At 38.9% G+C, this 23,687-nt stretch overlaps 1 protein-coding gene across 1 annotated transcript in view; it reads left to right on the top strand.

Annotated features, from left to right (window-relative positions):
- Positions 1–6,673: 6,673 nt before the first annotated feature.
- The window catches only part of rasgrf1 (Ras protein specific guanine nucleotide releasing factor 1), a 67,886-nt gene continuing 50,872 nt past the window's right edge, over positions 6,674–23,687 (top strand). The window contains exon 1 of the mRNA XM_017711116.2: positions 6,674–6,949. Within this exon, the coding sequence (XP_017566605.1) occupies positions 6,674–6,949 (276 nt within the window). The remainder of the gene's footprint in view (positions 6,950–23,687) is intronic.

Here is a 23,687-nt window from a genome sequence, read left to right as displayed (position 1 = left end):
ACTGCAATATCCTGTCCTGTTGGTGTCTGCCTTCTTTTATTTTCCGTTGTGTGTCTTGTTCCATGTGCTTTTGTTTATGTAGGTTATGTGCTTTTGTTGTTGTTTTGGCCTATGCCTCCTGCCTGGTCCTTGTACCCCTGTATTTCCTCGGTTACTTTTTCTTGTATTGTCAATGTGACTCCTTAGTTTATTGTTCACTGTTTCTAATTTTCTTCTGTCTTGTTTCAGGTTTTGAGTTGTTTAGTTTGTCTTCCTTCGTTTTTGATTTTGTTGTGCTCTGTTTGCTTTCCATCTGGTATGTTTCATTATGGACTTATCTATTTCATAAGGTGATTTAATGCCTTAACAAGTACATGAAATAGCAATGTTGTTGTAGGTGAATATGTGCATTTATACAGTTGACGTTAAAGCCCAACTTTGAGCTTTAAACTCAAATAATATTAATGTGTACAAACAAATTTGTTTGATAAAAATATATATTTAAATATATAAGGATCTTTCTGAAGATAAACATCACCCACCACTGACATGAAAAGCATTTACTCTGTATATGTGTGTGCATACTGAAGTGGGAAACAGACTTACTGCATCTGTCTGTGTGCACAGTAGGCCTGCAAAATACAGCACTGTGCAAAAGTCAGAGACCATTTATTTATTAGATTTCATTTATTGAACTTCCAGTGAAAGAAGCCATTAATTAATTTTTTTTTATTTTTCAGCATCAGAAAAAAAGCACAAAACACACATATTTAATAGAATGTTATACAGAAGTCTCTACAACTTCTTTCTTTCTCCATTATGTACTTTTTTCTAAGAGATCTGCAGGAAATCTTGTTCCACACCTCCAAAGTTCTTCAAAGTTGGTTGCATCTTCTGCTTCTCACAATCCAAACAATCCAGAACACATTCAGTAGTGCTGAAGTTCTGAGAACACCAGCAGCTTGTTTTTTCTTTTCTCAGTAGCTTCTTGACAGCTATACATCTTTTCAGACCCATAGATTTGTCTTCACACAGTGGAAGGAATGTTCTTGATTACATGGATCAGGTGTATGAGGGTAAAAAGCAAGTAACCTGGTTGCCTTAAAATTTTGAGTTCATTGAATAAAGTTAGCAGAATGATAATAAAATACAGATGTTCTATTGTTCTGTTAATTTATTATCAAACATTCAATGAACGCAAAAAAATTAGGCAACTGCATTTTTTTCAGTGCAGAGGAGGTTTAGGGGCTGTGAATCGTGTATACTATACTGTATTTTTGGGTTGATAACTGATTATTGACCATCTGCTTTTTTGTTAGGTTTAGGTTAAGCGCTCTATATATGACTTCAAGCAGCATCATGCAAGAATTGGTTCTTTTCCTACTGGGGTCCCCCTACAGTTGCAGAGTGTAATTCATTTTTAGGGCGTTTTCACACTAGTCCCGAGTACACACCTATGACCAATTTTTGGCGCGGTTGTGGGGAGGAGCTCATTCTCACCGGTTTGCTTTCACGCACAAGAATTTCATCTGAACAGTGGATTAATGGCACAATTCCATATGCCACTTTTCTGTGTGCAGGTTTGCAAAAAAGGTTGGCACTAGCTTCAATGTCCTGGGCCCCAAAAAAAGCTGTAAGCCCTAACACCACTGTCGTAAATACAAATTACACTTTTTCCGTGTCCTTGTGGACAGCTGTACACATGCATTTGTTGACAAGCTAAAAGATACAGAACTGGAAACATCAGAAGTGAAAGAACCAACAACAGAAAACAAGTAAGCCAGGTCATAAGTTATTACTTAATAGTCTGACAGGAGGAAGGCCAGCTCAGCATCTGTCTTGCATCCCTTTATGTCTTTCAGCTCTTGCCAATGCATAAATGCCAGTCCGAGATTTATTCTGGTCCAGTCTCTTGCTCAGTCACCCTCTCTTTTTCTCTTCCTCGCATCCTCCAACAATGTCTTCTTCTTTGCAGCCACTGCTGTGATGTCCATGCTGGCTTCTTCTTACAGTCAAGTGAAGACCAGTAGTTGTTGGTGCATGACGTGCCACCGTAAAATGTTACGCAGGTCTCGCAGGGGATCTTTTGCACGTTACACTAAAGTTAGATAAAGCAAAAGCAAGCAATCTGAGCCTGAAAGCGGTTACAGAGACACCATCCTCTCTATTATAAGTCTGTGTACCAAAATGATTTTGTAGCTGTTATTTTAAGGTAAAATTGTAACATAATGTTGCTATAACACTGAAACATGTTCATAAAGGGCCTTAGGTCCTACCATTGTTTATATCGTTGTGTATCTTATTCAAAGAGTAAAATCTTGTAATTGTACAGCATCATTTAAATGTTATATCTTTTCTGTACTTTACTTGGCTCATGTCTCTGAGATGGTAGCTTTGTAGGAAATAGAAATGTTCCTAACTTTTAACGTATGTAATTGTTAAGTAAGTTTGGACCATTTCTGTTGGTCCATTTGCCAAGAAATGTTTATATAATCAAATAGTGTTTTCAGATGTAGTAAAGAAAATTAAAAAGAATATGCAGCTTCGATCAGAGGATATTAATGATGAAACTGAGGACACTCTCAGGACAGGCATTGCTTGATGGTGAAAAAATCTAACCTACAGATGGGATGCTGGAGGACATGACTGTGTTCTTAGTGCAAAAAAAAAAATATGGCAAGGTCTCTATCTCTCCCCTTGGCTAAGTGATATGTTAGCTAATCAGACATCTGCAAAGTAGCTGTGCAAATTAGGACAGTAGAAAATGTTCCTACATCCTACAAGTGTTCCAGCTGATGTTGCAGCTGATAAAGCCAAAAATACTCTCAAGGCTTCACATGCATTGGAAGAGTTTATATCCACAATTTAAATTCATCATGTACATTACAATTTCATAGTAATCAAAATGTATAGTCCACAAATATTTGGATGTCAGTAAAGTTATTGTTATTTTAGCTGTTAAAGTTGAAATCAATTATAAATATGAGCTCAAAGTGCAGATATTTGGCCTTAATTTGAGCTTATTTACATCCAAATCATGTGATGATTTACAATCATCAATGTAGGACTTACAACCATTTTCATAAATAGCCTCGTTGATGCTCTGATAATGCTCTGTCAGGCCTTTAGTGCAGCTGTCTTCACTTCCTGCTTGAAGTTTCACCTTCAGTAAGTAAAGTGCATACTAGATTAGATAGAGGGCAAGTGAGTGATCTGGTCATTGAAGAACATTTTACTTATTTGCCCTAAAAAATCTTTTCCCAGCTACACTGAGTTCTGAAGCATTTGACTGAATCTCAGCAGGTAATATAGCCTTATACACTTCAGAATTCACCCTCCTGCTTTTATCTGCAGTCACATCACTAATAAACACAAGGGACATGCTTCTGTTGACACCGTGCTTGATAGATCAGCTAGTCTGCCTTTGATCATTTGTCCATAAGATGCTTTTCAGGACTGTACAAGTTTTTTTTTACAAACTCTAGTCTTCCTGATGAGGCGTACCAATAGTTTACATTTTGTAACCCTCTATATTTACTCTGGTGAAATCTTCTCTTGATTGTTGACTTTGTCACAGACACACCTTTCTCCTGGAGGGTGTTCTTGATCTGGTCAACTGTTGTGAAGGGGTTTTTCTTCACTGAGGAAAGAATTCTTCTGTTATACCCCACAGTTGTTTCCTATGGTCTTCTGGGCCTTTTGGTGTTTCTGATCTCACCAGTGCATTTTGTCTTTTAAACAATGCACCAAATAGCAGATTTGGCCACATCTAATGGTTTGTTATGTCTCTGATGGGTTTGGTTTGATATTTCATTCTAATGATCAAAAGCTTTCCATCAAAGCATTCTCTCTGCATAATTTACTGCTTATAAAGTCACCATTTAACCCCTTAAACTGAAAAAGGCCGGAATCTGCACCAAAAATGTTCAGCCTCAGAACTATGTAACTATTATATTAACTTCATAGTGGTTATAAGACTGGCGGGTGTTTCCTACCTTCTGCCCAGTGACCACTGGGATAGGCTCCACCCCCACCCTCCCGCGACCCAGAAGGACAAGCGGAATAGAAGGTGTGTGTGCGTGTGTGTACGTGTGTGTGTGTGTGTGTGTGTGTGTGTGCGTGTGTGTGTGCGTGTGAGATTTATTCAATAAGTCGGCACTTCACTTGAGTCAGCATAGGACATTCAAGACCCTATCAATACCAGACAATGCCATGACAGGATCTGTTTAAAAAGTGAATGACCAATAGACTAACTAATGTGTCGGGAAGACACAGTGAAAATGTTCTAACTTTTTATTGAGGGTATTTGTTCCCTGTGATTGAATCCTTATTGTACACAAGAGCTTCCATAGTTTCCTCTCAGGAGTCTCTTCTGCAGGTGCACATAGCCTAATCAAATAAATGATAAAACATAAGAAAGAAACCAGACTGACACTTTGACATTTCAAAGGGGCAAACCAAAATGAAAAATGCAACCATCACTTCATCTGTTGTAAACATGCCCACTCGCCTCATACAGCAGTGCCACAACAGTCTCTAGATGTTCTGGTTTAAACACTGGAAAAAAAAACGATGATGTATCTTGAAGGTCAAAGGAGTTTTTGAAACTACTATGAGGCAGACACTTGAGGGTGGGCTGTTTATTTCCTGTCCTGTTCCTAGAAAAATCAGAAGAAAGCCACATAGATAATATTACTGGTAGGAAACTGAATATTTATTACCTTTATGTCAGTAGCTATCATAGCAGTCAGGATTTATCAAAGTGGGGTAGGGGGTTATGGATGAAAACACTCAAAGAATACAAACTTGTTAACTCTGCCAATCACTTATAATTTTAAGAATTGCTGCTATTTTATTCAATAATAATACTACTAATAATAATAATGTATTTATCCCAATATGTTATCTGCCTTGATATTTGATAACCACTTTTCAAATACAAGGCATTCTGGACATTCATTTTATTATAACTTTATTCCTAAACGTTATACACCTTTCTCAGTCATTACAGAATCAGCTACAGCTCTGTTCATCATGTTGGATGCTGCCTAAATGTCTTAATTTTCACAGCTACCTATAAAGCAGTTGTATGAAGTTATAGAGTAGATGTATCATAACACAATAATTTTGTTAATGAGTCCTGAAAATTTATTATAGAAAATTTATTATAGAAAACAGTGATTCTAAACTTCTTAGGGGAGTGTTACTCCCCTTTTGCAGTAGATTTTCTAATGGCTGAGACTAATGGTGATGGTGGCATAAGCCATCTTAACATGTGTATAAGTAACTTAAATTTGGGGTCTAAAACTCAGTCCATAATTATTGTTTTATCCACTTTCCACTTAAACATTTCCCTGAAGAGATTTCAGCAGCTCACTGCATGTAAAGGGATGTTTAAGTGGACAATTAAGGTCATAATTTATTTAAAGGGGAACTCCACCAGTTTTTCAAAGCTTTCACAAAATGAGTGTTTAAGATGCAAACAAAGTGTTTAAGATGTAAACAAACATTCAAAGATGTTTGGTGTGAAATGCTCCGTTCTAGAGAAACTTAACGAGTCAGAATTATTCATAGTGCTGGTATTAGGAACCAGATGTCCACCTCTAAAAGCTCCCTCACAGAAAGTCATTAAATGAAATAGTTACAAACACATTTCCTGGTCTCTGAGACATTGTTTTTACCATAGTATTGTGATAAAGGTTTAGCCTAAACAGTCTTGTTTATCCATTTATTTGAATCCATTCATGGCGGGATGATACATGCAGGGTGCTGTGGGGAAAAATAATCCCCAAAGAAAACTCTTTCTTTTCTTTCTGACTTTCCACTATTTCATCATCAGCATTACATATAAAACCTCAGAAGAAACGAGCGGGTTCATTAGTGATTTTGGATAGTAGATAAAATGCCTTTGTTTATATTATAGACATGCGACCCCTGCCAACCTTCGCCAGCACTGTAAAGAAATCTGGGTCTGTAACTTTGTTTACAAGAGCCATTTGGCGTTGTTTACATCGCAACAACGGAATTATGCCAAGAAAAAATAAAAATCGGTGGAATCCCCTTTTATACATGCTGTATGTAACTGTTCGCAGCTCTTCAACATGGGTCTAAACAATCGGGCCTTATACAAAACCACCATTAATAGACTCAGCAAAGCCTTCTGGATTGACTTCACCCGAGCAGCGGCGTCTCTCTCCGAGGTCCTGAAATGTAGCGAGAGAGAGAGAGAGAGAGAGAGAGAGAGAGAGAGAGAGAGAGTCACGTGACGTCGCTCTGCCAGTCTCCCCGCAGTCCATATGCTGGAGCAATTTCACGTGAGAGCGCCGCGAACGCCGCACTCGCGCACTGTAGCCTCGCGAGTACCTCGTTCTCGCGCTGCTGCTGAGGGAGGCTTCTTTCTTTCTTTCTTTCCTCGTGTCTTTTTTTCTCTTCATGCTTTTTGACGGTCTCTGGAGACGTTTAGGATGGTAGAGTCTCGCATCGCTCGTCTGTCGCTGCGCTTCGCCCTGCTCGCTCTCTGTGCGCGGGCACGCCGCGCCGCGCTTCGCTCCTAAAGCACCAACGCCAGAGCGCTCGCCTGTTTTTGGGTGGAGGGGGGCACATCTCTCTCCAAGAAGATGTAAGGGTGCAGCCAGCCTTCTTTTACTTTTCCTCGCCCCCCATTCCCTCTCTTCCAGCGACTCGGCCAGCAAACATGCAGAAGGGAATTCGCCTCAATGACGGCCATGTCACCTACCTGGGTCTCCTGGCGAAGAAGGATGGCACGAGGCGAGGCTGCTTGAGCAAGAAGAGCTCGGACAACACGAAATGGCACACCAAGTGGTTCGCCCTGCTGCAGAACATGCTCTTCTACTTTGAGAGCGAGTCGAGCTCTCGGCCCTCGGGGCTCTACCTGTTGGAAGGCTGCGTTTGTGACAGGTCGCCGTCGCCCAAACCGTCGCTCTCCGCCAAGGAGTGCTTGGAGAAGCAGGTAAGCGCATTGCCAACTTTCTGCATGGCTCAGTCTGCGGGCTGCGGCTGTCGATTTCAGGCGAACTGGGTCACACGCTGCCCTTAAAAGTGCTTTTGAAAAATGCCAAGTTGAATTGAGGGCTAACTGAGCGCCGGGGCTCCGTGGCGTTCAAGTGCATGCGCGCGCGGTCGCTGAGGAGGCAACAGTTTCCTGAGTGTCCGAGTGAACATGTGTGCCATTTCGGAAGAGATGTGAGATCTAGAGATCGCTTTCCTGGGCATACAAATCATCACCGTACAGACAGAGCGCTTAACTCAGCACAGGACAGTCTGCGTTACATAATCTGCACACTGGCTGGCGAATTCATTATCCACACCTAAGTGAATTCGGAAGCTCTGCTGCTGCTGTTTGTTGCATAATCTCTGTAGGAGAGAAATCGCAGTCTGGAAGCTCACTGGTAACATTTTGCGAGTAGTTCGACTTTTATTGTTTACATCTGGTCTGCGTCGCTTTATTTCTGTTGAAAAATCATTTAAAGTCATGTAAAGGTTTTTCCTAACGTTTCTCAAATGGTTTCGCCCAAAACCTTGAAGTGTCAAGTAGATGTTTTTTTTCCCCTCAGGAGAGAAAATTACGCTAGAGAAGGCACTTTATGAACCTCTGTGTCGCCCTCTTGCGGCGAAACGCTGTAAAACCCCAGCCTGCTTGCTCTATTGATTTCATTCCCGCGTTGATATTAATAGCATCCTACCTTGGCAACTGCATCTTCCAACCGTGTTTGTTAGCATGCTAGCTTTTACAGGCACGCTCTCGGCCGAGAGAAGCGTCTGGATCACAGATACAGGATTTTGTTCACATTTTGACGCTTTTCATTCCTTGTATGGAAACGTAGCCCAATATGCTGCAGTTGACGGCTTAAACTGATTACCTCAGCATGGGTCCTGCTCGCGTTAAAGTCATTTAATGCCTCCTTTTAAACTTGTGTTGTGTGCTCTGAGTTTTTAGTCGTTAGCTACTAGCCATTGTGTTATTGCTAATGCTGCCCTGATTCTTAACCAGAGCAAGAAGTGATGACTTTTGTTGTCTTAGTTTTCAGTCTCTTCCCCTCATAAAACCAAACTAGACATAACAGTATGAGAATCATATCAGTATCGGCAGATAACTGCTTCAAACAAGTTATCAGATTGGTTATGATTAGATTTGATCGATACTGGATGACATGTTTATTGTACTCTGGTAGAAAATAATGTTTCGGTAATTTAAGGAACTGAACCTGTGTTAAAGCGCATTTTACAAAAAAGGTTTAGGTGATACTGGGCTACTGTGCCAAAATATCTGAATTTTACAATTTTACCACAATTACAACACTACAAATACATTTCTGTAAGGACTCTTATTGTGGAGGCAGGGCAAGTTTTCCCCAGGGGCATTGGTGTGTAGAGCAGAAAGCACTGAAGCTGCATTCCAAAGCCGAGGCCGCAGCCGAGGTAAGCTGCGTATCTCCGCTACTACGTTATGGCAGGTCGGTCTAAGTTTGGAGGGCTTTCAAGGACGCATCAGATAGATCCTTCCAAGCCTTCTGAAGGAAAAAAAAATCTGCACCACGAAAATGACAAAAAACAAAGCCGTTGGAGCAAAGCTTGTTTCAGAAGTTGTTGAATTCGTCTTCATGACCTTATAAAGTGTAAAATGACTGATTCATTAAAGCATTCTTTCATGTACCATTCATATATCATATTTTATTTAGAAATATTTGTGTATGTGTAGTTTAACATACCACATAAGATCTCCTCAATTTCAGTGAAGAAATGAAAAAGCAACAAACACAATGCAACCTGCTTAATTTTCTCTGACCAGCTCCCTCACAAGTTTCGGGCTGCTCTGGTGACGTCACCACGCAGCCTCGTTCCATTTGTGTAACCAATAGGCTACTAAGGAGGAGTTCACGTGAGAACGAGGTGCTTCACCTCGGCTGCAGCCTAGGTTTTGGAATGCATCTTGAGAGTCAGTCAAGAGCTGATGGCTGAGAGAATAGTTGGAGAAAAGTTGGAGAAAACTCTGCTTATGTACAGTGTAGCCAACAGTGTGGCCAACAACAGCTGGTTAACAAAGCAACACAACTTGCGCAAAAGCTGTCTCTTAATAGTGATGAATGCTCCAGAAGGTCCCCATCAATAATTTCAAGCAGACGTACAGGCTAGACCACTAACAGCAGCTAAAAACAGATCATGCGAGCCAAAAATGTTCAGGCAATCTTTTAACAACGTTTTTATCTAATGTCTACTATTTTAATAGTATTTCTTAGTCCCAGTGACTGCACTGCTGGTTTCTTTCATTGTCTTTGGCTGTTCAGTTCCTCATGTTTACTAAAGGAGCTGCTTTGTACATTATGTTGAGATGTTACCTTGCTCTGTAGACAGTGCACAGTGGCTTGGTAAGTTTATGAGGACTGCAATTCATTGTGAGTCCAGGCCCTTCCTGTGAACAGCTGTCCCTGTGCTGACAAAGCAGCATGCAGCACACGCTTTAATGCTTTCGTCCTCTGAAAGAGCAGGAGCAGATTCTCTGTCCTCTCCATCAGTGAGAGTCACAGGAGGCACCTCACACTCATCTGAACCCTTACTGTAATGATCATTCATGGACAGTGTGTTGACTTTATTGCTAATTTAACACATGAACACGGGGTGTTTAATAATTATATACTGTCAGTATGGACAGGGTGGAAGGAGGAATCAGTTAATCAACCAGCTACTATCATTTAGGCTGTATAAATTAAAATGTCTTTAAAATAGAAAAAAAACATAATAGCCATGAAAAGATTACGAGTGAAAGCAAAATTAAAGTGTTTCACTTCAGCAACTGGTACATCTGACTCTCTGAAACCATGAACGTTAACTTTTATGGGCATCTGCATGGCATCATGCTCTAAAAGGGTCCACATTCTGCATTTTTGTTGTATTTATGTATGTATGTAGTTATAACATTTGTGTGGTTTGATGCATTGAAAGCAGTCCCAGTTCATTTTTATATGGCCATTTTCCAACCTTTAAACAGACTGTTAGGGCTGATATATGTAAATGAGCTCTGTTCTGATTGGCTGCCCTGTATTGAGTCTCATTCAAAAAGCAATCCAAACTGTATACATATGTTATGCATACACACGCATGCACACACACACACGCACACACACACACACACACACACACACACATATATATATATATATATATATATATATATATATATATATGTATATATACATACATACATACAGTCCGCATATATGTGAATACATTGGTTTTCATGTCTACAACAATGAATTCAAAACGAGCTGTTTCCATATATGGACTCTTGAACTGGGGAGTGAATTGTACGTTTTGAAAGTTCAACAATGTTTACATACACATCAAACGCTTTTATTGTATAAAGGTTTTTCCTTGACATGATCCATTAATTCAAACCATGAACAGAGGTGAGACATGTAATTCATAATGTATGTGGCATTTAATTACATTTTTGTATGATTGTTTAAAATAAGCATTATTAACAAGACAACAAATATTATTCCTATATACAAACAAAACAAAGGCATGTATTTATGTTTAACAATAGCATCGTTCTCAACCTATCACCCTGAAATTAAATAGACCAAAGACCAAGTTAATGACTTTCTCATCCCTAAAACAGCTTCTGAGTTTTGATCACATCACTGAGTTCCAGCAGGCAAGGAAGAGTAATATTAACCATTAATATCATGTTTCACCTCCCACTCTCACCACTTCCACTTAACATCAAGCTAAATGCTAAGCTAGCTCACCCTGGCACTGTGTACCTCTCAGAAAATGGTACAGTACCAAAAGAAAATGGGTTATGATTTCTATTTCACATTGACTTTAAGTTAGGCCACATTAGGACAGCTTAGTATAAGCTGATTGATTTTAACCTCAATAACCCATTACTAAACTAGTGCTTGGATCAACCCATGCCCCCCCTTTTGTTCCCACCTCCATCTGCTTATACCATGCCCATACCATGACCTATAAAACTGGACATAGAAATCTTATGACATTTTTACTTACTTAAAATGATCATTTTGAGTAGATTATTTTGAGAGAAAAGGAAGGTTTGCAAATGTCATCTTTCTCATGTATATTCTACCTATTGCAACCTCTACTCAACAACTTTGACAACAAAGTTGTGTTACTGTAGAGTGTGGAACTCAACATCTTGAAACCTTTTATGGGCATTTGCTGTCTATTGTGTTTAATTGTTATTTGCGTTGGGTCAGCAAAAAACATTTCACATTAATGGCTTCTTCAATAGGTAACATCTGGATATAGTCAATCTCAGAGGAGACACTGTCCATTTGTGCTGATTTTGTGCCAGCTTTGACCTTCTTTCACTTGCTGTTGTATTTACAGACCACTCAGGCTGTTCTACCCTCCATTTATTGTCCCTCTTTTTAATATATCTGCATTTGAGCCCATGGTTCCTATGGCAACTCCTATTTGCATTAGAAAAAGAAGGCCAGAGTGCGTAGCAGCGGCAGAGGCGGCAGCCATGTAGCACTGCGACGCGCCTTCCTCATTAATACTAACGCTATTTGTGCTAAATTTGCTTCAGCGTGGTACCTCCAAGGGGTCATGCCCCATTTATAAGAAAGCACTCCTCTCTCTCGCTGTCTCTTAGGGCAAGAGCTGCATTTTCTTTGCACGGTTTAAAGGAACGCAAGAGATGCGAGTCAAGATGAACGCATGCTGCTGTTATTTCTGTCTCCTTTCCAACACAACAGCCTGGACCCTTCAAGAGGAAATAAGAAGTAACAGAAGAGGGAATCTGCACTGGCAGCGCACAGAATTATGGGCTGATTCGCAGCCTTGTGGTGGAAAAAAAAATCATGATGTTAATTTGCAGGAAGCACAGATGAGAGGCATATTAGCAGTAGCTCATGGACTGTTGCTCCTGGGGATTGGGTGGTACATGGGTTTTGTTTTAAAGGCTGCGTCCTTTCCAAGAAAATGGCTCTGGTCACTCAGACGTAGCAGACGGCTAAAAGCACATTATATAAGGAACATAAATATTCTGCAAAGGGCCAGAATTAGTTGTCCGTTGCCTTTAACGTACTTGAATTTGATTCACAGGAGACGACAAGAGAACAGCCCCACTTTGAGTAATTGCTCGCATTATTCTTGCTCACTTGGGACGTGGTCTATTTAGGATTAGCACATGCTATGTTTCTAAGCTGGCACAAAACCAGTAACACGTTATTCATCAAGTTCCAGTCAGTGATTAGTTCACTCAAATGACATGCTGGCCGTTTTGAGGTGCTAATTACTAATCACTTCAGTAAATCAGAATCCTTGTGCTGTCTGTTAAGCTACCATCAGACAGGTTGCTACTTTGATGGCTAGTTTAAGTGGCCTGACTGGCTTTGGGCCCACCTTTATTGATCAATGCATTAATCATCATAGGGGAAGACCCCAGATCTGCATGTGGTTAGTGTCTAAGTACGTATGTAATTAAGTGTGGTTCTAAAAGATACATACAGTCATACGCAAACTTTGGGCATTCCTGGTCAAGTTACATTATGTTAAATTGAAAATAAGAACACATTCTGTATAAAGAAAACACTTCTGCACATAATAATTACATTTATTTTTTATTTATTGTTGTTGTTTATTTGTAGAATTTAACATGTTGGCATGTTTAGTTATAGCAACTTTTTATATATTTTTTTCTCAGCACATTAAACTGAAAGAATAAACAGAAGTTTGTAGAAAATGTCATATTTAAGTTTGTTCCCCATAGAGAATGTGTTTAACTCAGAAAAGCAACAAAACATATCATTTGACCGGGGTGTTCAAACGTTTCTGTAAGATTGTATGTAATTGACCTTTGTTCTGACTGGCTGCCTCGGATTGTGAATTGTGTCATATCCAAAAAATCATTCCAGAATGAAAAACACCTTATAAAGTCAATGTGAATGATAGAGCTAAGCTCAGGGGCTGAATAAGCAGGTGTATATTTTTGTGACATCACAAAAGTTAAAAAATTTGAAACAGGCCATTATTTATGGCTTAGTTTTCACATATATTTGGTGTGAACTGGGTACAGGCAGAAACATCATCTGTTTACATACTACATTAAACTCTTGTAATTAATAAAATCAAGAAAAATCGATTTTCCCTGATATGAACCTTTTAATACATACAAAATTGCATATAACATGTGAAGACTGAGAAATGTGTGAATGTGTATGAGTCAGCAGTAGGACGTTTAGTCAAGTGATTCACCTTGAACAGAAGTAAAAAGAAAAAAATGCCTGCAACTTTATTAGTATGGACAAATGAGCAAGTTATAAGGTCTACTTATTACAATTTTGTGTTTTTATGTGATGAAATGTCCTAATACATTTTTACAGCCAACCTCTCTTTGTCCTGTTGAATTAAACAGGCTGTTTTTGTTACTGTGCCTTTAAGACTGGTGCATGTAAATGAGCTGTGCTTTGAATGGCTGTTCTGTATTTTACCTCAGTCAGAAAGCAGTCTGAAATACCTTTTATAACTTCAGTGTGAATGGACTGGGCTAAATAGGTGGATATATAAATGCATTTTTTGTTACATCACAAAAACAGTGAAATTAAAACTGTTTTTTCCGTTCTACATTAAACTCTATTATTTAAAAAAAAAGTGAGGAAAATTCTGTTTTCTATCATCTTGGCCCTTTAGAGTGATTTTTGTTAGTTTTGCTCAACCAGCTTTGTCAGTGTTACTTGACAGAGACTGTGAGCCACATCCCTGTTTATTTAGTCCAATTTTGCATTCGTACTTCGGAAACTAAGAAAATCATTTTGGAACGTTTAACCAGCCGTTTTGGCCATAGCTGCATGGGCTGCCTGACTGAGTAACTAGGGGTACAGTTTACCTAATGTGGTGTGAATAGTACTGTTGTAGGGCTGCATAATAAATCATTCCTTGAGTATCGTCATGAGTGCAATGCACAAATGGGCCTCTGACCAATTACTGAATGCTTTCTTGTGTGCTGTGAGCATCCTGACCTATCACAGATGATCTTTTGGGTGTTTTGCTGAATCCGAGCATTTGCATAGTCCAAAAGACTTAAAAATTTGGTAAAAAATTACACATAAAGGATTCACTACGAGTTTCCATTTTGTTGGAAGTTATATTGCAATCACAATATGTAGTTATATAATTACAACGTGGTATTTTGTCAATATCGCACAGCCGTTATGAGAACACAGAACCACTATCGTAAAAGGGAATTCCACCAATTTTTTTACAATTTATTTTTTACTATTTACCATTATGAACATTACACATAAACACTCAGAAGACACAAGTAGGTTGACTTGTATTTATTATTTGGATAATAAATAAAATAGCTACATTGTGTTGTAGAAGTCATGACCCCATTTTAAAGCAATTGTAAGTTTCTCTATAATACACCATTTTGCCACTCTGAATGACTTGGTTTACATCCCAATGATTGAATTATGCAGGTTTTTGGCAAAATTCTCCTTTAATTCTCCCTCTAAACACCCTTCCCCATTGTTAGGGTGACAGTGACCTCCATTTGGGAATTCTGTAAAAGGTTATCTGAATAAATTTTTTCTTTTTTAATTTGTTTTTTAAAATATGAAAATATTTAAAGCAAAAACCTTAAATACCACAATGTAACCTTTCCACTAATATCATCCAGCCCTATACTGTAGAGCTGAAGCCTGTATTAGGTGAGGCAAGCATAATGAGCTGAGTTGAGAGCTGGAGAAAACAGCAGACTTAATATGAAGACACCTGGTTCTCTCCATGATCTGATGTCAGCAACTCTGTCTCCATTGTCTGCCATCTCACCAACAGCTTTTCTGCACCAACAGCTTTTTTTTTCCAAGTGTGTTGGAAAAAAAAACAGACAAGAGACAGTAATGCTCTTCTCAGCACTGCTGTAAGTGACCATTCCTGTGGCCAGGATTAAACATGAACATTAGCACAGTAGGTTGTTCCTCAGAGAGTGGCCGAGAGTCCTTTCTGGGTCTTGTGACGTGACTGTAGACTTTGATGACCTGGTCCTGTCAGTAAATCTGCTTGAGCATCACATCCCAACAGCATGTATTATATAAAATTCAGAGACTTATCTCTGAGGAAGTTAGACATAAGATAATCATAAGGAATACATAAGGAAGGGGAACATCGAAAGGGGCAAAACAGGAGTTTCCAAAACTGAAGTTAAAACATTTACCTGAGAGACCACCAAAACTCTCACCACCACATACACAGTACTTAAAGGTTTTATCTTTGACAGTTAATCAAGCTCCACTCTTGCTTTAGTTCTGAAAAAAATCCACGGGTGAGCATCTTGCTACTGTGAGAAGACAACTCAACACTATGGATGTGAAAAAATGTGTAGCTGTCAAGAAAATATTACTGTGAAAACAAAGCAGACAAAACAGAAGAAAATTTGCAACTCAAGCGAAAGAAAAAAAGCTGCTGGTGTTCAACATCATTGAATACGTTTGGGATTACTTGGATCCTGAGAAGATCCAACCACCTTCTAAGACTGAACTTCGAAGTTCTGTAAAAATATCACTGCAAGTTTCTTTAAAAAACTGAAAGCAGATTTCTTTAAAAGAATGAAAGCAGTGATAAAGGCAAAGGGTAGACACACTAAATACTGAAAAAAAATTATTGTATTCAGTTGTTGAGGCTTCTGTGTAATTTTCATTCAAAAACATATTTTATTCTTTAAAATTAGTCTTTAATCTTAGTCAAAAATTAAATAAATGATAGGTGGTCTCTGACTTTTGCACAGTTCTGTTCAAACTGCATTGGCGCAGCTTCATTGTACATTGCGTATTTCCGTATATTATAAAGCCTTGTGAGCATCCATGTGTGTGCCATAAATGTTTTCATGGTTTGTATGATTGATGCACACCTTAACATGTATACGCAAACCATCAGTACCATTTAGATCACTTTCAAGCAAGACTAAACTAGTTGGACAGGCCTTTCATAGGGAATTGGATCAAGTGTAACTGACACCTGTACTTTCATATCATAAAGCATTCATAAAGCTTTTTTTGCCACCCAAACAGTATATGCAATGTCTAAAGGCATCCAGACACCTGCTCATTCAACATTACTTACCAAATCAAGGGTATTAATAAGGAGTTTGACCCCTCTTTGCTGCAGTTGCCACCTCTACTCTTTTGGGAAAAGATTCCACTAGATGCATTTAGCCACAAGAGCATTAGTGAGGTCAGCTACTGATGTTGGCTGGTTAGGTCTGGCTTTCATACGTCACTCCAGCTCATCTCTGTGTGCTCAATGGAGCATTATCACTCCATAGAATATGATTCCACTGCTCCAGAGCCCAGTGTGAGGGAGCTTTACCCTTCTAGCTGAGGCCCACAGTCCCAGGTATGGAGATTACATGGCTGTGCACAAGCATTTTAACACCTCTGTCAGCAATGAGTGAACCTTAAAGAAGCTAGAGTGCACAATTTAAAATAGTTGTCTTGATTAATTTGGGTACATACAGCACTGTGTAAAAGTCATAGAGCACACTTGTTTAATTTAATTGTCAAAACAGCCATTAACCAACAAGCCACTACATTTTCAGCAGATATTTCTGAGGAGACTAGATGCAATTTTCCAAAACTGGAGTTCAAAGACTGATTAAAATATATAGAGATCATGGGACTTCTAACAACCATGCAAGACTTGGTAGACCACCAAAACTCTCACCATTTATCGTTGATAGAGGGAAGAAAATCCAACTGTACTCTTACTTCAGAACCTCAGGTGTTTCAGTCCATCCATCCACTGAGAGTACTCAGAGTGCTGTTGATCTGAAAGCATGCATTTTAATTTGTGCACTCACCTTCTTTAAGGTTGAGGTTCAGACCTCAACATCACTGAATGTGTTTGGGATTATTATTATTTGGACTGTGAGAAAAAAGAAAATGCCACTAGCTTCTAAGACTGAACTTTGGAGGCATCATTTGTTGAGACATCTCTGTAATTTTTGTTAAGCGCTTTTTATGACATGAAATAAATAAATAGTATGTAATATCTGTTTTGATTAGAAATGAAATAAATGAATTGTGGACTCTTTGTGGACATTTGAATAGGTCTCTATACACTTTAAAAAGTGCTCTGTGAGTGATGCTGTAGAAGAACGACTTTTGGTTCTCAAGAACAATTGTTTGGAAGATTTTCGTGTGTGAAGGGAGACATAATTCAGCTTTAGTCATACATTTTAAAATATTTTTTGGAAATCTATGATGATGTCATGCTTTATAGTGGATCATTCACACCTTAGTTTACCTGAAACAATATAAAAATTGGAAAATGTGTTGACTGTGATGAACGAGTTGTTAGCTTGATCTGCTGTGACGTCACTGAATTCTGAATAAATCAGTAGTATCCCATCTCCTAGCAGGAAAAGTGTAACATGATGGCACTCAGTGTTGACGTTTAAACTTTAGGCTGAATTCAACAAAATCATCCTCACAGAGAAGTGACCTGTTTTGTGAACAATGCGACACCCAAAGAAAAGCACACTCTTTATAGTAAACTCTTGTATTCTTATACGTTCTTGTGTCAAAATTAGCCCGTGGTATGATAATATAACCAAGTAGTGCTTGCAAAGACAGGTGCATTGATTTTGAAAGTTGTACACTTGCAAAACAAACATCAGTTTATAAACACCTGTTTACAGGTCATCTGTTCAAAGTCAGAATGCTGAAGCACATTGTGAACACCTTTGTGTTCATGTTTTAAAGCAAGATTTCTGGCTACGCCAGTGTAACGTAGCACCACTGTTCGCCCCAGAGAGTGTTTGTGATACGGATTAGCACTGTTTAAATTTAGAACAGCACACTGCTTATCACATCTCAAAGTCCAAGCCTAACAAGAATATTTTGCTCCTCTATGAAATTGATAAACCTCCAAACACTTTGAAACCAAAATGGACCCTTCTCTGTGGCTTTGAGCTTAAATGCACTTAAGAAAAATCCTAGGTCCTAGGTTTTTTCCTTTCAAACTGTAACAGCCTAAAGTTAAAGCAGATATAAACATAACAACTCACATAATGTATGTTCTTAAAAATGGTAATGAAGTAGTTGTTTTACGCTACTCCTGAATGAGGGAATCCGGATGTTGCTCCAAATGTGGTGGGTTTGTGAAACCATCGTTTGGCTTTTTAGTACAGCAGAAATATGTCTGTTTTCACCACTTACTCTTGTTATTATCCTGCCTTAGCACATATATTGCAGTAATAGCAAAAATATCAAGATACACAGTATTTAATTTTTACCAATACCTGTTAAAAAGAAACAGTGGCCCCACGTTGAAATTAAAAGTATCAAAAACTATGTTTCACACATTATGCTCTCTTTGAAAAATGTAATATGAAGAAATATGTGTTTGGTCAGTGTTCTTTGATTACTGCTGATGTCCACAGTGTGGTCTGAAAAGCATGTTGTGACTTCATAAATATTGTCATACTGCCCAGCCCTAATGTCTTTGTATTTCCATACGGAGGAATTTTCAGCATAGCAATAGAAATATTTAAAGAGCTGTGGAAGGTGCAGTACAAGCTGTGACAATGGTGAGGTATCAAGGTGCCATACATCAATTATCGCATGGATTCAAATAACCTTATGGTACAGCACAGAAATAAGATTTCATTAATATTCCAACAAGATGCCTGTTTCACAGTGTCCTCATTGTCACCATGTCGAATAAGGTATATTTCTAAAGTTTTTGAACTCTTTAACCCACAATTGGCAAAATTAGTTTGTTGCAGTGATGCTCTAGCCTGGGTTTCAGTAAAGCTGCCCTCCGATTCTCGTGTAAGCAGTACTGTACAGATACAAATTTACAGTAGTTGAATTATGCTGCACTTGACACTAAAAGTATTTTCTTTTTCTGTTTTCATTTTCATTACTGAATTTAAAATAAATAAACAAAGTTATGGCATATTTTATATTTTTGCTTTTTTCCCCTACTAAACTGCACTAAACTTTGAAAAATACCTTATATATGTTCCCTGTGGAGGTTTGACTAAATTATTTTCACTCAAAAATTAGGGGTGTTCAAACTTTTGCATATGACTTTATGTATTAAGTGGTGTGCATGCAAAATTTTGCACTGACTGTTGTTTTCTGGCCAGTCATCTCAGCTTTGAAAGGTGCACGTTGAATGAGTCTTTTGTCACCTCCTGAAGTTGTAAGAATGGCATAAGGAAAGGTGGTGTAAGACAGTCTTCATGTGCAGGCCACCCTCAAGTGTTATGAGTGCAGGCCACAAATGTACCATTGCATTGTGAATGCAGTGTTTGTTGGGTGTGTGACTTAAATTACTAGGACTGATTTCATTAGCAACAGTTCGAGGTTTTTAAGTTTGGACCACGTACACATGGTTGTATTACAAGAAGAGATTGTAAGATTGTAGGAGGGGAGAAAACTCTGAGAACTTTGGCTGAGTGGCTTCTGTGTTATCCCTCGTTGCCCCACCACCTGAAGGGGAAGGACTGGGACATGTAGTTGCATGCAAAAATTTGAAATGACAATGAAATGACAAATGGTCAAATGACATTCATCTGATGATTGATGGTAAAAATGTGTTCCATTGTGTTTGTGTACCGTTGTGCCCTGCATAACACCAGTGTCAGTGTTGGTGACAACACCATATTTAATCATAAACACCTTACCTTTTATACATTTTTTAAAAAGTGACTTTAGATAGATTTGTACTACAACCCCAATTCCAGTTGGGATGTTGTGTAAAACATAAATAAAAACAGAATACAATGATTTGCAAATCCTTTTCATAAGTTTATAAGTTGGGACAGGGGCAACTAAAGACTGGGAAAGTTGAGGAATGCTCAAAAAACACCTGTTTGGAACATTCCACAGGTGAACAGGTTAACTGGAAACAGGTGTCATGATTGGGTATAAAGGGAGCATCCCTGAAAGGCTCAGTCGTTCACAAGCAAGGATGGTGTGAGGTTCACCACTTTCTGAACAACTGTGTGAGCGAATAGTCCAAAAGTTTAAGAACAACGTTTCTCAACATGCAGTTGCAAGGAATTTAGGGATTTCATCATCTACAGTCCATAATATCAGCAAAAGATTCAGAGAATCTGGAGAAATCTCTGCAAGTAAGCAGCAAGGCAGAAAACTAACATTCAATGCCCGTGACCTTCGATCCCTCAGGCGGCACTGCATTAAAAACCGACATCATTCTGTAATGGATATTACCACATGGGCTCAGGAACACTTCAGAAAACCACTGTCAGTGAACACAGTTCGTCGCTCCATCTACAAGTGCAAGTTAAAACTCTGCCATGCAAACCGAAAGCCATATATCAACAACACCCAGAAACACCGCTGGCTTCTCTGGACCCGAGCTCATCTGAGATGGACTGACGCAAAGTGGAAAAGTGTCCTGTGGTCTGACGAGTCCACATTTCAAATAGTTTTTGGAAGTCATGGACGTCGTGTCCTCTGGGCCAAAGAAGAAAAGGACTATATTTATAGGTTATCAGCACGAAGTTCAAAAGCCAGCATCTCTGATGGTATGGGGGGTGTTAGTGCCCATGGCATGGGTAACTTGCACATCTGTCAAGGCACCATTAATGCTGAAAGGTACATACAGGTTTTGGAGCAACATATTCTGCCATCCAAGCAGCGTCTTTTTCAGGGACATCCCTGCTTATTTCAGCAAGACAATGCCAAGCCACATTCTGCACGTGTTACAACAGCGTGGCTTCGTAGTAAAAGAGTGCGGGTACATTTACATTTACATTTATGGCATTTTGGCTGACTCCAGAGCAACTTACAATTTGATCATTTTACACAGGTAGGCCAAGGTGGTGTTAGGAGTCTTGCCCAAGGACACTTATTGGTATAGTGTAGGGTGCCCGGGTACTAGACTGGCCTGCCTGCAGTCCAGACCTGTCTCCCATTGAAAATATGTGGCGCATTATGAAGCGCAAAATACAACAACGAAAACCCCGGACTGTTGAGCAACTGAAGTTGTACATCAAGCAAGAATGGGAAAGAATTCCACCAACAAAGCTTCAACAATTAGTGTCCTCAGTTCCCAAACGCATATTGAGTGTTGTTAAAAGGAAAGGTGATGTAACACAGCGGTAAACATGCCCCTGTCCCAACTTCTTTGGAAGGTGTTGCAGGCATCAAATTCAAAATGAATGAATATTTGCAAAAAACAATAAAGTTTATCCGTTAGAACATTAAATGTCTTGTCTTTGTAGTGTATTCAATCGAATATAAGTTGATAAGGATTTGCAAATCATCGTATTCTGTTTTTATTTATGTTTTACACAACGTCCCTTCATTGGAATCGGGGTTGTATATAGTAGTAAAAATATATATTCCATTCCATGTATTCAGATCTTTGTCTTTTTATTCAGTTCACCTTGCTAACTGTAGGAAGTGATTTTGTTGTTATTAGAAAGTTGGGTGTTCCTTTCTGAGTTTGTGGTAGCTGGTTTCAAGAGAGTAGAATCTAGAAGAGGTAACTGAGTGGAAGGATATTTAACAAGATGAACCAGGAATGTCATACATCCACTACATAGTGGTGGACCAGTTCATCTTATACAATTCCAACAATTTAAGCATAGGCAGATTAACTTCTGACATTTTATTCCTTTCTCTTCTCTGCAGAAGTCAGAGACATTTATCAACCCCTTACTCTCAAACAACATTATCAGAAAACTGTGAAAGCAGTGTTGCCAGATCTTGCAAGAGAAACAAGCAAACATGTCTGTAGAAACAAGCCCAAAAGAAGCGACTTGGCTCTTTAAAAACAAAAAAAAGACAAATTTAAGTTTCTCCCACTCTTTTTTGCATTTTTTTCTGTATTTTGCCCACTTAGTCCCAGGCACTGTTAACGATTCACATGAAGAAACGTGATTGTTGATGGACCATGAAAGGTGCGATTTTGATTTGTTTGATTTTTATGGGAAAAGTAATGTGAGAACAGGGTTGTGGACGGATTGTGCAACAGGACTAACTAGCAGTTTTGCTTTATCAGATATAGTGGAGAGGATCAGAGAGCAAGGCCAAATAAGCAACTACACTTTAGAAATAAAAGTTCAAAGAAACATAACCTGTGACTACCAGTATTCGTAAGCAACTTTACAGAAAAGCCCAAAGTTGCTTATAAGCATATTTGGAAATTATCGTTATAGCATTTAACATTTGTAATAAAATTCATGTTTTAAAGTTAATGTGAGCTGAAAATCATGTTTCTTCTTTGCTATGATGTATCTCTGAGAGAAATGCAGTATCAGACATTGTCTCTAAGATAGATGATCATTGATGCCAGGTGGGGGTGCACACTGACATAAACATCTGAAAGCATTTTAGAGGTGGGCAGAAGTCTCTATATTTTGCTGGATGATTGAAAGAAACACACATATTGTCTTTTAAATTATATGATGCAATGAATGATAAAACAAACTTAGTATTTAACTTGGCATGGCTGGTCACCAACAAAACCAGCATATGTTTTCTTTTGCATGCTGGTATGCTGGTCAAACCAACAAGACCAAGCTGGTTAACCAGCTAAACCGGACTAGAATAAACCAGATGGATCATCAGGGTTATAGAACTTAGCATGTAGCATTTGCCACGTATGTAGAGAGAACATGTTCCAGACATCTTTCAAACTCTGACATACTCCCTCAGTGTAACCAAAACTGACAAGTTTCAAAACCATTTTGAACAAGCCCTCGTCCTCTTGATCTCACCATTTCCCCTCAGGTAAATTCCCAACGCCACCTTAAGAGCCATTACTTTATTAGCTCAAATAAAGCATATTAGTTGAGCCCTTGATTTCTGGGGTGAGCAGAACTTCAGCTACACAACTTACAGTCTGACACATTTCTTTTTACAAATCCTAAAATAAAAGTGGACAAAGCCTAGCAATGAATTACTTTGAAGTGCTTAATATTTCGAAACTGTAATATTTGATTTGCTGGGCTTGCAAGCTACCCTATCTGTTAAACATGACTGCTGATACAACTACATCACTTTACTCTGCTAGCTTGCTATTTAACAAGTTGAACACTACACAGCTAACAACCACAACAGAAAGTCGATGAGCTGCGGTTTTACAGCCAGGCAATACAAATATTCAAATGTTCAAGTTTTATGTATGTTAATACACTGCTCAAAAAATAAAGGGAACACTCAAATAACACATCCTAGATCTGAATGAATGAAATATTCTCATTGAATACTTTGTTCTGTACAAAGTTGAATGTGCTGACAACAAAATCACACAAAAATCATCAATGGAAATCAAATTTATTAACCAATGGAGGCCTGGATTTGGAGTCACACACAAAATTAAAGTGAAAAAACACACTACAGGCTGATCCAACTTTGATGTAATGTCCTTAAAACAAGTCAAAATGAGGCTCAGTATTGTGTGTGGCCTCCACGTGCCTGTATGACCTCCCTACAACGCCTGGGCATGCTCCTGATGAGGTGGCGGATGGTCTCCTGAGGGATCTCCTCCCAGACCTGGACAGTCTGTGGTGCAACATGGCGTTGGTGGATGGAGTGAGACATGATGTCCCAGATGTGCTCAATGGGATTCAGGTCTGGGGAACGGGCGGGCCAGTCCATAGTTTCAATGCCTTCATCTTGCAGGAACTGCTGACACACTCCAGCCACATGAGGTCTAGCATTGTCCTGCATTAG

This window comes from Pygocentrus nattereri, chromosome 7 (assembly GCF_015220715.1).
Source record: "Pygocentrus nattereri isolate fPygNat1 chromosome 7, fPygNat1.pri, whole genome shotgun sequence".
In the NCBI taxonomy this organism is placed as follows: Eukaryota; Metazoa; Chordata; class Actinopteri; order Characiformes; family Serrasalmidae; genus Pygocentrus; species Pygocentrus nattereri.
Note: the sequence above shows the minus strand (reverse complement) of the source record. Positions and strands in the feature narration are given on the sequence as shown.